At 36.4% G+C, this 13,220-nt stretch overlaps 1 protein-coding gene across 1 annotated transcript; it reads right to left on the bottom strand.

Moving 5' to 3' along the window:
* Positions 1 to 4,273: 4,273 nt before the first annotated feature.
* Positions 4,274 to 5,886, bottom strand: LOC117344753 (cGMP-gated cation channel alpha-1-like; the record flags this gene model as incomplete). The annotated part of the gene is made up of 2 exons (XM_033907581.1): positions 4,274 to 4,357; positions 5,839 to 5,886. Coding segments are annotated over 2 exons (132 nt in total), but the record flags the coding sequence as incomplete, so codon positions are not given.
* Positions 5,887 to 13,220: the final 7,334 nt, after the last annotated feature.

Raw genomic sequence — 13,220 nt, forward strand, 5'->3', positions numbered from 1 at the left:
CTGTCTTTAAATTTTCTGTTACTTCCTTACTGCCTTCATGTTGTTACCCTCCGTTTGTCCTTTTCCACTTTTGTTTAAACCGTCTATTTTACTAATTTACTTCTGTCGTCTTTTTTAAAGTCTATTTTACTGTCTGGAAATGTCGGTTTTCCCGTCTACTTACTGTTTTGTCTACTGTTGTTTACTTTTGTTTTCTGTTTTGTTTTTCTTTTCGTCTGTCACTGTTTTGGTTAAATAACTTCTTTTTTACTGGGGTTTACCCCTTTTTCTTCCCTTTTGTTACCCGCTGTATACTTTGGGTTAAGGCCCTTTTTACGGTCTGTTTTTTTGTCTGTCTACGTCTGTTTAAGGTCTTGGGTTTTACTTCTTTAAATGGGCTTTTTTTAACCCCTTCTTTTCCCCGGTTTCGTCGTTTTTTCACTCTGTTTTACTGGTTTTGGGCGAAATGTTGTTTCTGTCTGTTTACGTCTGTCGGCTGTCGTTGAAATTTTTGTTCGGCTGTTTTTTCCCACATTTTCTGATTTTAAAGGTTCTAAAAGGGTTAAATGGGCTACTGCTGTTTACTGTTTTCTATTTTTCTATCTACGTTTGGCGTTTCAATGGTTTTTTGGGCTTCATTTGGGATGTTGTTTACGGGCGTCACTGTCGTTAAGTTTTGTCAAGTCTGTCACGTCGCTAATGTTTGTTCCCACTTTTAGTGTCAAATTAAAACTGTCCCGGTTTTACCGTCTTACGTCATCTACTTTTTGTATTCTTTTTAAACTTTACTGTTTCTATGGGCGTTTTAAATTTTTGTTTACCCTTTTACGTTTTTACTGGTTTTTTACTGTTTTGTTTTTGTCTTGCTGTTTAAGTTTTCACTGTCTTTTCTCCCGTTTTCGGTTTTCTACGTTTTTTTTTACCCCGTTTACTGTCTTTTTCTACTGTCTGTTTAAGGGCTTAACTTGTTTTTTGTTTCCCCGGTTTTTTAGGTTCTGTACTGTCGGTTTTTGGTTGTCACTGTCTGTTAAATTTGTTTTTGTCTGTCAATGTCTGGTACGTCTGTTTTCTGTCTTCACTGTTGTCACTTGTCTTTGTCTAAATGTGTTTCGTTTTGGGCCCAAAAAGGGGCTGTTTTCGTTTTCCGGGGTTTTCTTTTTTACTGGGCTAATGTCTGTTAAATGTTCTCCACCCGTTTTTTGTCCCGTTTTGGGGTTTTCCCGTTGTTCGACCCGTTTTTTGTCACTTCTTGTTTTACTGTCTGGGTTCGGGAAAGTCTGTCTAGTCGTTTTGGGCTATTGTCTTATTTTTTGTCTATCTTTTTCTGTTACTGTCTGTTTTTGTCTTTTACGTCTGTTATGTCTGTCTTTAAAAACTGTTTCTGTCTTTTTACGCTGTTATTTCTTTGTTTTCTTTCTTTTACCCGCCCAGGTAATGTGTTTACCTATTTTAAATTTTTCTGTGGGTAACTGGTTTTTGTCGACTGGTTTTCATGTTGTCTTTCTGTCGGTTAAACTATTTAAATGTCTTTTACGTCTGTGGACTGTTTGTCTAACTGTCTTTTGTCTGTCAATGTTTTTACTGTCTGTGATCTTTTCCCCTGTCTAATGGTTTAATGTCTGTTTTTTGGCCGTTAAGGGAAGGTTTGTTACGTCTGTCGGGTGGGTTTCTGTCGTTTGGACGTCCGTCGAGTCTGTTACTGTCGTTTTCTGTCTGTTCGGGCGGTCTGTCGACCGTTGGCTATGTCGGGATAAAGTCTAGTGTAAAATGATAATGGCTAATTTTTGTTTACGTCTGTTAAAGTCTATCCCATGTCTGGGACCCGTTGTTATATCTGTCTACGGTTTTTGGGCTATGTCTGTCTAAAGTCGGGTTTTTGTTGTTTTACTGTTGGGTTTTTGGGCATCTACTGTTGCTAAGGGATAGGTTTTAAACTGTAAGTCGTTTTAATGGCGTTACGTCATCTACCTTTTGTCTAATTCTCTTAAATGGGGTTTTTAAATGCTGTTAGGTCGTTTACGTTCTTTTTTAAAGGCTGTTACTGTCGTCTACCGTAGTTATGATCTACTGTTGTCACTTTTCCCCACGTTATTACTGGGTTTTTCCCCCCGTTTTTCGGTTCGGGTTACGTTTTTTTGTCTACTTCTTCTGTTCCGTTATTATTCTGTTCTATTTGTTTTGTTACTGTTTGTTTTTGCTATTACTGTTACTGTTTTAGGGGCAAAGGTTTTCTGTTTTTATGTCTGTCGAGGGGGGTTACTGTCTGTTAAAGTTTTTTGTTCTGGTTTGGCTTCTTTCTGTCTGTTACGTCAAGGGCAAATATCTTTTTGGATGGTTTTTACCGTTATTTTTGGGGCGTTTAATGTCTTTACTGTCTGTTATGTTTGTTTTGCTCCTGTCGACTGTGTTTACCGTTTTTGCGACGGGTTTTTACTGTTTTGTTTTACTTTGTCGGGGGGTCTGTTTTGGTTTTTCCCGTCCCGTTTACCCGTCTTTTTAAGAAATGTTGTCGACTGTTTTTTTCACTGTCTGTCACTGGTTTTGTTGGAAAAAAAAGATTTTGTCTGTTAGGGCTGTTTTCTGGGCTGGGCACGTTTATTTTATGTCTGGGTACTTCTGTCTTCTTACTGTACTGTCTTGTTTTTTTCTACTGTCGTTTACTGTCGGGTTACGGTTTTTGTTTTCTTATATTAAAGTCTGTCTACTGGTTTGGGTCTAACTGATACTTTTCTGTCTACCTTTTCTGTTTAAAGTCTATTACCCCCTTTTACTTTCCCACTCTACTACTGTCTGGTTTTTAAACGGTTTATGTTTTTCTGGCGTTATTCTGTTCTACTTGGGGTTTTCTGCTTTTACTGTTTTTTCTTCTCTCTAAGTCATCTACTGTTTTGTTTTTCCTCCGTTTACGGGTTTTCTATGTTTTTACCGTTATAAATTTTCCGTCTACGTCGTTTAATGTTACTCTGTTGTCTAACGGTTTTGTTACTGTTGTTTTTGGTTTTCTTGTCTGGTTCTGTCTAGTGGGCTAACTGATACTTTTTTAAAGGGGTTTTCTGTTTTCTACCCCTTTTGTCATTCCCCCTTTTTGTTTTCTGTCGGGTTTCTACTGTTGTTTTCTGTTTTTTGGTTACGTCTTTATTCCTTTCTGTATCACCCCGTCTAATTTTTCCCTTTTTAAAAATTTTTTTTTTTCTGGTTTTTTTTTGTTTGTCTGGGTTTTTTTCTGTCGTATGTCTGTTCGCTGTTTACTTTTTTTTTAAGTCTTTTTGTCTTTGTCTTTCGTTTTTCTGTTTACTGTCTGTTATGGTTTTTTTTTTGTCGGACGTTGTTACGTTGTCACTGTCTTACTGTCGGGTTTTTTTTATTTTTAGTCTGTTTTTGGCACTGGTTTTTTTTACTGTTTTTTATGTCGTTTATGTTTTCCTTTTTATTCTGTTTTTGCTGTTTTACTGCTTTTCCCTCTTTTTACTTGGGGCCTTTTCACGGACTCTTTTTGTCTGTTTCTGTTGTTACTGTTGTTCTTTCTTTGTCTTTTCCCTTCTTTTTCTTTCTGTTTTCCCCTTTCTGTCTGTTTTTTTACTTCTTTTATTTTTACTTTTTTTTTCTACTGTCTTTCGTGTTACTTTTTTCCCTTCTGTCTACTGTTTCTCTTTTTTTTTCTTTTTCTTCCTTTTTCTGTTTACTGTCTGTTTTGTTACTGTTTTTTATTTGTTATTTCCCGTCTTCTACTGTCTTTTTTTTCCTTTTTTTTTTTCTTTTTTTCTTTTCCTGTCTTACTGTTTGTTTTTTTTCTTTTTTTTTGTTTACTGTTTTACTGTCTTTTACTTTTGTTTCTTTTTTTTGGTTTTTTTGTCTGTCACTGCTGGGTCTTTCCCGGGGGCCCGTTTTTTGTTTCTGTCTGTTACTTTGACTGTCTGTTACTTTTTCTACTGTCTGTTACTGTCTGGGCTTTTGTTCTTCGTCCGTCTCCCCTGCTGTTTTTTTTTGTTTTTTTTTTTTCTGTCTCTTTTTTTCTTTTTACTGTTGTTTTTTTTAGGGAAATTCTTCTACTCTTTATGTTAACCCCGTTACTGTCTGTTACTGTTTTTGGTCTTACTTCTGTTTCCCTTTTTTTCTCTTCCCGTCTTTCTTTTTTTCTTGTTGTCCCTTTTTTTTACTGTTTCTTTCTTTTTGTCCTTCTTTACTTTTCTCTTTTTTTCTTTCTTTTTTGTCTTTACCGGGTTTTTCTTTCTATCTTGCTCTTCCTTCTGTTTTGTCTGTTATGTTGTTTTTTCTTTGTCTACTTTGTTATTTTTTTTGTCTGTCTACTTTTTTTTTTTTCTCCGGTTTTTTGTTTTTTTACTGTTTTCTTTTGGGCTACTGGTTTTCCCGCTTTCGTCTTTTTTTATGTTTTATTCTCTCTGTCTTTCTGTTTTAATTCTTCCTGTTTCTTTTTCTTGTTTGTCTTTTTTTTCTCTGGTTTTTTGTCTTTCTGTTTTTCTTTCCGGGTTTTGTTTGTCTTTACTGTCTGTTTATGTTTACTGGTTTCCCTTTTTGTCTTTCTTTTTTACTGTCTTTTTTCTGTCTTGGCTGTTTTCTTTTCTTGTTGTTTTGGGTCACTGTCTTTTTTTTGTTTTTTTTTCCCCCTTTTTTTTGTTTTTTTCCTTTCTGTCTGTTACCTTTTATTTGTTATGTTGTTATGTCTTTATGTTGTTATGTCTTCTATTTTTTTTTTTTTACTTTTTTCCCTCTGTCTAATGTTTTGTGTCTATTTTTTGTTCTGTTTTCTTTCGCTGTTTTGTTTTATGCGTTACTTTTTAGTCTGTTTACTTTTTACCTGTTTTTCCCTTTTAATGCCCTAACCTTTTTTTCTTTCCGTCCCTTTTTTTTCGTGTGTTAATTTTTTTTTTTTTTTTTTGTCCTTCTTTTTCTGGTTTGTTTTTCGTCTGTTCTGTTTTTTGTCGTTTCTGTCTTACTTGTTTTTCTGTCCTTTTTTTTTTTAGTTTTTTACTGTCTGTTTACTGTTTCTTTTTTTTTTCTGCCGGTTCTTTAATGTCTAAATGTCTAGGTCTTTACTGTCTGGCCTTTCTTTTCTGTCTCTTTTTTTTTTACTGTGTTATGTCTGTCCTTCTGGTTTGTTTGTTAATGCGTCACTTTTTTTACTGTCTTTTGTTTTTTTCGTCTTTACTGTCTGTTTCCCTTTTTCCCCTTTTTCTAAAAAACCCTTTTTTTTTTTTACTTCTGTCTTTCTTCTACGTCTTTTTTTTCTTTCGTTACTGTTTTTATTTTACTGTTTTACTGTCTTTACTGTTTTACTGTCTTTACTTCTTCATTTTTCTACTTTTTCTTTTTCTGTTTTTTGTCTTCTACTTCTTTTTTTACCTTTTTTTGTCCCCGTTTACGTTTCTTCCCTTTTTTTTTTTACGTCTGTCTCGTCTTTCTTTTTTTTTTGTTTGTTTTTCGTCCGTCTTTACTGTTTTTACGTTTTTTCTTTTTCCCGTTTCGTTTCTTTTTTCTTCTGTCACTGTTGTCATGTTTCTGTCTTTCCCTTTTTTCTGTTTTGTTTCGTCTGTATTTTATGTCTGTTTTGTCTGTCACTGCTTTTTGTCTTTTTTTTTTTTTTTTTCGCTTCGGGGATTCCCTTTTTTTGTCTGTTTTTTTTTTTTTTTTTTTTTTTTTTTTTTTTTTTTTTTTTTTTTTTTTTTTTTTTTTTTTTTTTTTTCTTTTTTTTTTTTTTTTTTTTTTTTTTTTTTTTTTTTTTTTTTTTTTTTTTTTTTTTTTTTTTTTTTTTTTTTTTTTTTTTTTTTTTTTTTTTTTTTTTTTTTTTTTTTTTTTTTTTTTTTTTTTTTTTTTTTTTTTTTTTTTTTTTTTTTTTTTTTTTTTTTTTTTTTTTTTTTTTTTTTTTTTTTTTTTTTTTTTTTTTTTTTTTTTTTTTTTTTTTTTTTTTTTTTTTTTTTTTTTTTTTTTTTTTTTTTTTTTTTTTTTTTTTTTTTTTTTTTTTTTTTTTTTTTTTTTTTTTTTTTTTTTTTTTTTTTTTTTTTTTTTTTTTTTTTTTTTTTTTTTTTTTTTTTTTTTTTTTTTTTTTTTTTTTTTTTTTTTTTTTTTTTTTTTTTTTTTTTTTTTTTTTTTTTTTTTTTTTTTTTTTTTTTTTTTTTTTTTTTTTTTTTTTTTTTTTTTTTTTTTTTTTTTTTTTTTTTTTTTTTTTTTTTTTTTTTTTTTTTTTTTTTTTTTTTTTTTTTTTTTTTTTTTTTTTTTTTTTTTTTTTTTTTTTTTTTTTTTTTTTTTTTTTTTTTTTTTTTTTTTTTTTTTTTTTTTTTTTTTTTTTTTTTTTTTTTTTTTTTTTTTTTTTTTTTTTTTTTTTTTTTTTTTTTTTTTTTTTTTTTTTTTTTTTTTTTTTTTTTTTTTTTTTTTTTTTTTTTTTTTTTTTTTTTTTTTTTTTTTTTTTTTTTTTTTTTTTTTTTTTTTTTTTTTTTTTTTTTTTTTTTTTTTTTTTTTTTTTTTTTTTTTTTTTTTTTTTTTTTTTTTTTTTTTTTTTTTTTTTTTTTTTTTTTTTTTTTTTTTTTTTTTTTTTTTTTTTTTTTTTTTTTTTTTTTTTTTTTTTTTTTTTTTTTTTTTTTTTTTTTTTTTTTTTTTTTTTTTTTTTTTTTTTTTTTTTTTTTTTTTTTTTTTTTTTTTTTTTTTTTTTTTTTTTTTTTTTTTTTTTTTTTTTTTTTTTTTTTTTTTTTTTTTTTTTTTTTTTTTTCCCCCCCCCCCCCCCCCCCCCCCCCCCCCCCCCCCCCCCCCCCCCCCCCCCCCCCCCCCCCCCCCCCCCCCCCCCCCCCCCCCCCCCCCCCCCCCCCCCCCCCCCCCCCCCCCCCCCCCCCCCCCCCCCCCCCCCCCCCCCCCCCCCCCCCCCCCCCCCCCCCCCCCCCCCCCCCCCCCCCCCCCCCCCCCCCCCCCCCCCCCCCCCCCCCCCCCCCCCCCCCCCCCCCCCCCCCCCCCCCCCCCCCCCCCCCCCCCCCCCCCCCCCCCCCCCCCCCCCCCCCCCCCCCCCCCCCCCCCCCCCCCCCCCCCCCCCCCCCCCCCCCCCCCCCCCCCCCCCCCCCCCCCCCCCCCCCCCCCCCCCCCCCCCCCCCCCCCCCCCCCCCCCCCCCCCCCCCCCCCCCCCCCCCCCCCCCCCCCCCCCCCCCCCCCCCCCCCCCCCCCCCCCCCCCCCCCCCCCCCCCCCCCCCCCCCCCCCCCCCCCCCCCCCCCCCCCCCCCCCCCCCCCCCCCCCCCCCCCCCCCCCCCCCCCCCCCCCCCCTACTGTCTGTCTACTGTCTGTTTACTGTCTGTCTACTGTCTATCTACTGTCTGTGTACTGTCTGTCTACTATCTGTCTACTGTCTGTCTACTGTCTGTCTACTGTCTGTTTACTGTCTGTCTACTGTCTGTTTACTGTCTATCTACTGTCTGTCTACTGTCTAGTGTCTAACTGATACTGTCTGTCTACTGTCTGTTTACTGTCTATCTACTCTCTGTCTACTTCTCTCTACTGTCTATCTACTGTCTGTCTACTGTCTGTTTACTGTCTTTCTACTGTCTGTCTACTGTCTGTCTACTCTCTGTTTACTGTCTATCTACTGTCTGTCTACTTCTCTCTACTGTCTATCTACTGTCTGTTTACCCTCCGTTTACTGTCTGTCTACTGTCTGTTTACTGTCTATCTACTATCTGTCTACTGTCTGTCTACTGTCTATCTACTGTCTGTCTACTGTCTGTCTACTGTCTGTCTACTGTCTGTTTACTGTCTATCTACTGTCTGTCTACTGTCTAGTGTCTAACTGATACTGTCTGTCTACTGTCTGTCTACTGTCTGTCGACTGTCTGTTTACTGTCTGTCTACTGTCTGTTTACTGTCTGTTTACTGTCTATCTACTGTCTGTCTACTGTCTAATGTCTAACTGATACTGTCTGTCTACTGTCTGTTTACTGTCTATCTACTGTGTGTCTACTTCTCTCTACTGTCTATATACTGTATGTTTACTGTCTGTCTACTGTCTGCTTACTGTCTGTCGACTGTCTGTCAACTGTCTGTCTACTGTCTGTTTACTGTCTGTCTACTGTCTGTCTACTCTCTGTCTACTGTCTGTTTACTGTCTGTCTACTGTCTGTCTACTGTCTGTCTAGTGTCTATCTACTGTCTGTCTACTGTCTGTCTACTGTCTGTTTACTGTCTGTGTACTGTCTGTCTACTGTCTGTCTACTGTCTGTTTACTGTCTGTCTACTGTCTATTTCTGTCTGTTTACTGTTTGTCTACTGTCTGTCTACTGTCTGTTTCTGTCTGTCTACTGTCTGTCTACTGTCTGTTTACTGTCTGTCTACTGTCTGTTTACTGTCTGTTTACTGTCTGTCTACTGTCTGTCTATTGTCTGTCTACTGTCTGTTTACTGTCTGTTTACTGTCTGTCTACTGTCTATCTACTGTCTGTCTACTGTCTGTCTACTGTCTGTCTACTGTCTGTCTAATGTCTGTCGACTGTCTGTCTATCTACTGTCTGTTTACTGTCTGTCTACTGTCTATTTCTGTCTGTTTACTGTTTGTCTACTGTCTGTTTACTGTCTGTTTACTGTCTGTCTACTGTCTGTTTACTGTCTGTCTACTGTCTGTCTACTGTCTGTCTACTGTCTGTCTACTGTCTGTTTACTGTCTGTCTACTGTCTGTTACTGTCTGTCTACTGTCTATCTACTGTCTGTCTACTGTCTGTCTAACTGTTACTGTCTGTCTACTGTCTGTCTACTGTCTGTCTACTGTCTGTTTACTGTCTGTTTACTGTCTGTTTACTGTCTGTGTACTGTCTGTCTACTGTCTGTCTACTGTCTGTCTACTGTCTGTCTAATGTCTGTCTACTGTCTGTTTACTGTCTGTCTACTGTCTGTTTACTGTCTGTCTACTGTCTGTCTACTGTCTGTTCTACTGTCTGTCTACTGTCTGTCTACTGTCTGTCTACTGTCTGTTTACTGTCTGTCTACTGTCTGTCTACTGTCTGTCTACTGTCTGTCTACTGTCTGTGTACTGTCTGTCTACTGTCTGTCTACTGTCTCTCTACTCTCTAATTGTCTAATGTCTGTCTATTGTCTGTCTACTGTCTGTTTACTGTCTGTCTACTGTCTATCTACTGTCTGTCTACTGTCTGTCTACTGTCTGTCTACTGTCTGTCTACTGTCTAATTGTCTACTGTCTGTCTACTGTCTGTTTACTGTCTTTCTACTGTCTCTCTACCCTCTCTCTACTGTCTGTCTACTGTCTGTTTACTGTCTGTCTATTGTCTGTCTACTGTCTGTCTACTGTCTATCTACTGTCTGTCTACTGTCTGTCTATTTACTGTCCGTTAACTATCTGTCTATTGTCTGTCTACTGTCTGGTTACTGACTGTCTACTGTCTGTTTACTGTCTGTCTACTGTCTGTTTACTGTCTGTCTACTGTCTGTCTACTGTCGGTCTACTGTTTAACTGATTACTGTCTGTCTACTGTCTACTGGTTATTTTAACTGTCTACTGTTCATTTCTGTTATGCAATCTTCTTCTTACTCGAATGATGCCCCGCAGTAGGCAATAGATCTATATATAACATGCAAAATAAACTAATGGTATATGGCAGGTAATACAGGCCATAATATATAATTGGATACCGTACACAATATCCAGAGTATAGCTCTGTGTATAAATTCGCTATATATAACTGACAGTACACACTAGGTAGTGACTATATAGCTGGAAGTAGATTGTAGATATATCTTTGGGTCGTTCTAAAGAGAATGCAGAAAGCAGGACCCCGTCACTACCTTTGCTACTCATGTGTTCTGGACACTCTTACTCCATCTCCAATAGCTTGTGTTTTTGTTCTATTAAAAGTATTTTTTCACAATATCCTGTGGATAACATACTTTTGAATATTATTTACCCAGGTCTACCGGACACCGTGCTGGAAAAGCAGAAAACATCTGACAACGATGTCATCATGAAGTATCTGCGCACTTTTGCGTACATGGACGACGGCTTTGCGAGACGCTATGAAGAGGCTTTGAAAGGAAGAGCAGAAGAGTCCGCAAATATCCGTGTCATATTTCTTGGCCCGCAAGGTGTTGGGAAAACCACAATGACCTATCACCTCCTTGAATTACCGATATCAAAAGAAGGAGTGAGTCCCACTAATACAATGGACGTCAATTTGAATCGTCTTATGATAAACAAAAGGACAGGCAAACGGATTATCGTTCATGGAGATGATATTGAGAAATCTGCTAGTCTCCAACGTCTCCGTGATATGCTTGGGACGATGTCATTGTCAGATAAGAACTCCAAAGCAGGTACGAAAAATAAGAAGACAAACAAGATTTACTACTTTTCAATACAAATTCAGATTAAGATACAGTACAGCTATAATGAATTCTACTCTATCATAAACTGTTTCGTCCTTCAAGGACTCGTCAGTAATGTTAGGGACACACCATACAGCTGGTTCGTCCTTCTAGGACTCGTCAGTGATACTAGGAACATCACACAGCTGTTGCGTCCTTCTAGGACTCGTCCGTCATTCTAGGAACATCATACAGCTGTTTTGTCCCTCTAGGACTCGTCAGTTATGTTAGGAACATCATACACCCGTTTCGTCCTTCAAGGACTCCTTAGGCACGTTAGGAAAATCACAGATGTTTCGTCCTTCAAGGACTCCTTGGGCAAGCTAGGGACATAAACAGCTGTTTCGTCCTTCAAGGACTCATCAGTGATGTTTGGGACACCATACGGCTGTTTCGTCCTTCTAGGACTCGTTAATGATGATGCTGATACCAGCAAAAAAAAAGATGAAAGAATATCAAAATTTAGATAGGGAAGTGCAATGTCCGCACCAATAAATCCGATATTTTCCAGCATTAACCGAAACAAATATCAACTACTTTTCAGTCCCATATCATTTAATTTGTCTCAAATGTGTTCTTCAAACGGTCATCAAAATTATTGCAGTGATAGTTCACACCAAACCGGGTATTCTTTTTATGTATATCCACATTTTATTTATTTACTAGCAACATCCGAGAGTGGAAAGCGCAGCTACAGTGGCGACATGGCCTACGTGAACATCTTTGACTTCGGAGGTGAAATCATGTTTAGTAACTTTCAGCATATCTTCCTAAATGCCGACGCTGTAATTATGCTGACATTTCGTTTGGACGACTGTCTCAGGCAAGACTCAGAATGCCTCGGTAATATACTTTTATTAAAGTTTCTCGTTCGATTGCATGGATTTAAATAATTTACATTCGGTATATCTTAAAGCAATTTTGATCATTTGTGACCTCTTTACTTGTATGTGGATTTTAAATAAGAAAGATGTATTTGACAGCTTCCTTAGTCTCCTGCATAATTAATTATTAATTAATGTGGACGATTCCTTAGCAGATGTGATCGAAGTGGTTTCATTCATAATATATAAATCACCGAATAGGTAATACACTTTTGTATATATACACGTATATGTAACATTCGATGCAATATTTTGATATTGATAAATTGTTTTTGATTTTCAAAGTCAACAGTTGTTATGGAAGCACTATTTATAGTGTTTGGACAGCAAACTTGGGTTTGAGCGGCAAACCCGATATACCGCCAAACTCGTTATATCGCCAAAATCGCGGAGAACAGAAGGTGGCGATATAACGAGGTTTTATTGATATAGAGGATATTGAATGGTTTCCCGTTTAATAAAACATATATTTCACGAGTATGACAGAATAACGATATTCGCACGAGTGAAAAATATCGAAATATTCTGTCGTACGATTGAAATATGTTATATTTAACAGGGAAACCATTCAATTTTCTTTTTATTGCATTACATCATCTTAAAAACAAAATTGAAAATATCGAATAATTAATAGTGTCAAAAAGTGCGGGAATGATTTATAACATTATAACATATGTAACTTTATAACATCTGAGGGTTGGTTGGTATGTTGTGAGCCTCGTATTGAAGTAGGTATTCAAGGATGTTCTTTTTCAGTCCTACTTTTCTCTGACTATATAGGGCCGTGTACCCAAGGACTGGTCTCATTTGGTTTGTTTATATCGACGAGATAGCACGCTAAAGTAAACAAGACACGCGGCTTTTGCAAAATGGACAAAATCGGTTAGGGTTAGGATGAAAGAGTATGTCACTGCCATGGCTTCCATTACCGATTGTGGCTCTAAATTGATTGAGCATCCGCCTTATTCACCTGATCGCGCTCCATCGGACGTTCATCTATTTTCAAAACTGAAAACAGCTATTCCATGCACCTTAACCTTAACCCGAACATGCAGTGGATGACTTTCTGAAAATCCAAGAAAAGGACTTCTATGAAAGTGACATTGAGGCCCTTAAACACTGCTGGCAAAAGTGTATAGATACTGAAGGGGATTATGTTGAAAATAATACAATGGGTCCGGCAAAATTCAAATCCTTCAAAATGAGGCTGACAATTTATCAATTATCCATCGTATAAGAAGCAAGAGCAACTTATACACATAATTTACATAACAGCTTTTATTATTAATTCATATGAAACAGATATATAGAGAATATGTATTTCAGGGAAGTCTTTTTCTTAAAGACACGAAAAACATGCGTCATGCCATATATGTTTTACAAATATTCTGTAAGTGTACGTTTTTGGCGCGCTCAAAATTTAGCGTATTATCGATTTTAAACATATTGACATACAAATAAAGCATTTTCTTATAATACACGTTATCGACAAATTTAGGAAACTTTAATCAGACTATTTAGATATTGCACAAAGTGTTAAAATGTGATGCTGCTTAAATGTACTTTCCGTTTTATCTGATTGACAGAGACCGTGTACTTTTGGTTGAAGTTTATTTCGACTTACTCTATCGGGAAGTACAGACCACCTATCGTCCTTGTTGGGACTCACCTCGATAAAATACCTGCGGTAAGCGATATATACCAGAATGCTCCGTACTCTTTACCACATGTTGACACCAGCGGAACTCCTCCTCCTCCTCCTCATCCTCCTCCTCCTTCTCCTTCTCCTCCTCCTCCTCCTCTACCTGGTGGGTTAATGGTCGTAGTCTTTCTTCATTAAACAAAAAAATATCTTTTGGTTCTATGAAAATGCCAATGTTTGTCATGTAACTGAGCCCTCAAGACGACCTAACATGTCATATAGACTTGTTCTTAATGACTTAAGCAGTACTTTCATACACACCCGTGCCCCTGTAGCTATGGGGGAAAACTCTTTT

This window comes from Pecten maximus, chromosome 16 (assembly GCF_902652985.1).
Source record: "Pecten maximus chromosome 16, xPecMax1.1, whole genome shotgun sequence".
NCBI classification, from domain to species: Eukaryota; Metazoa; Mollusca; class Bivalvia; order Pectinida; family Pectinidae; genus Pecten; species Pecten maximus.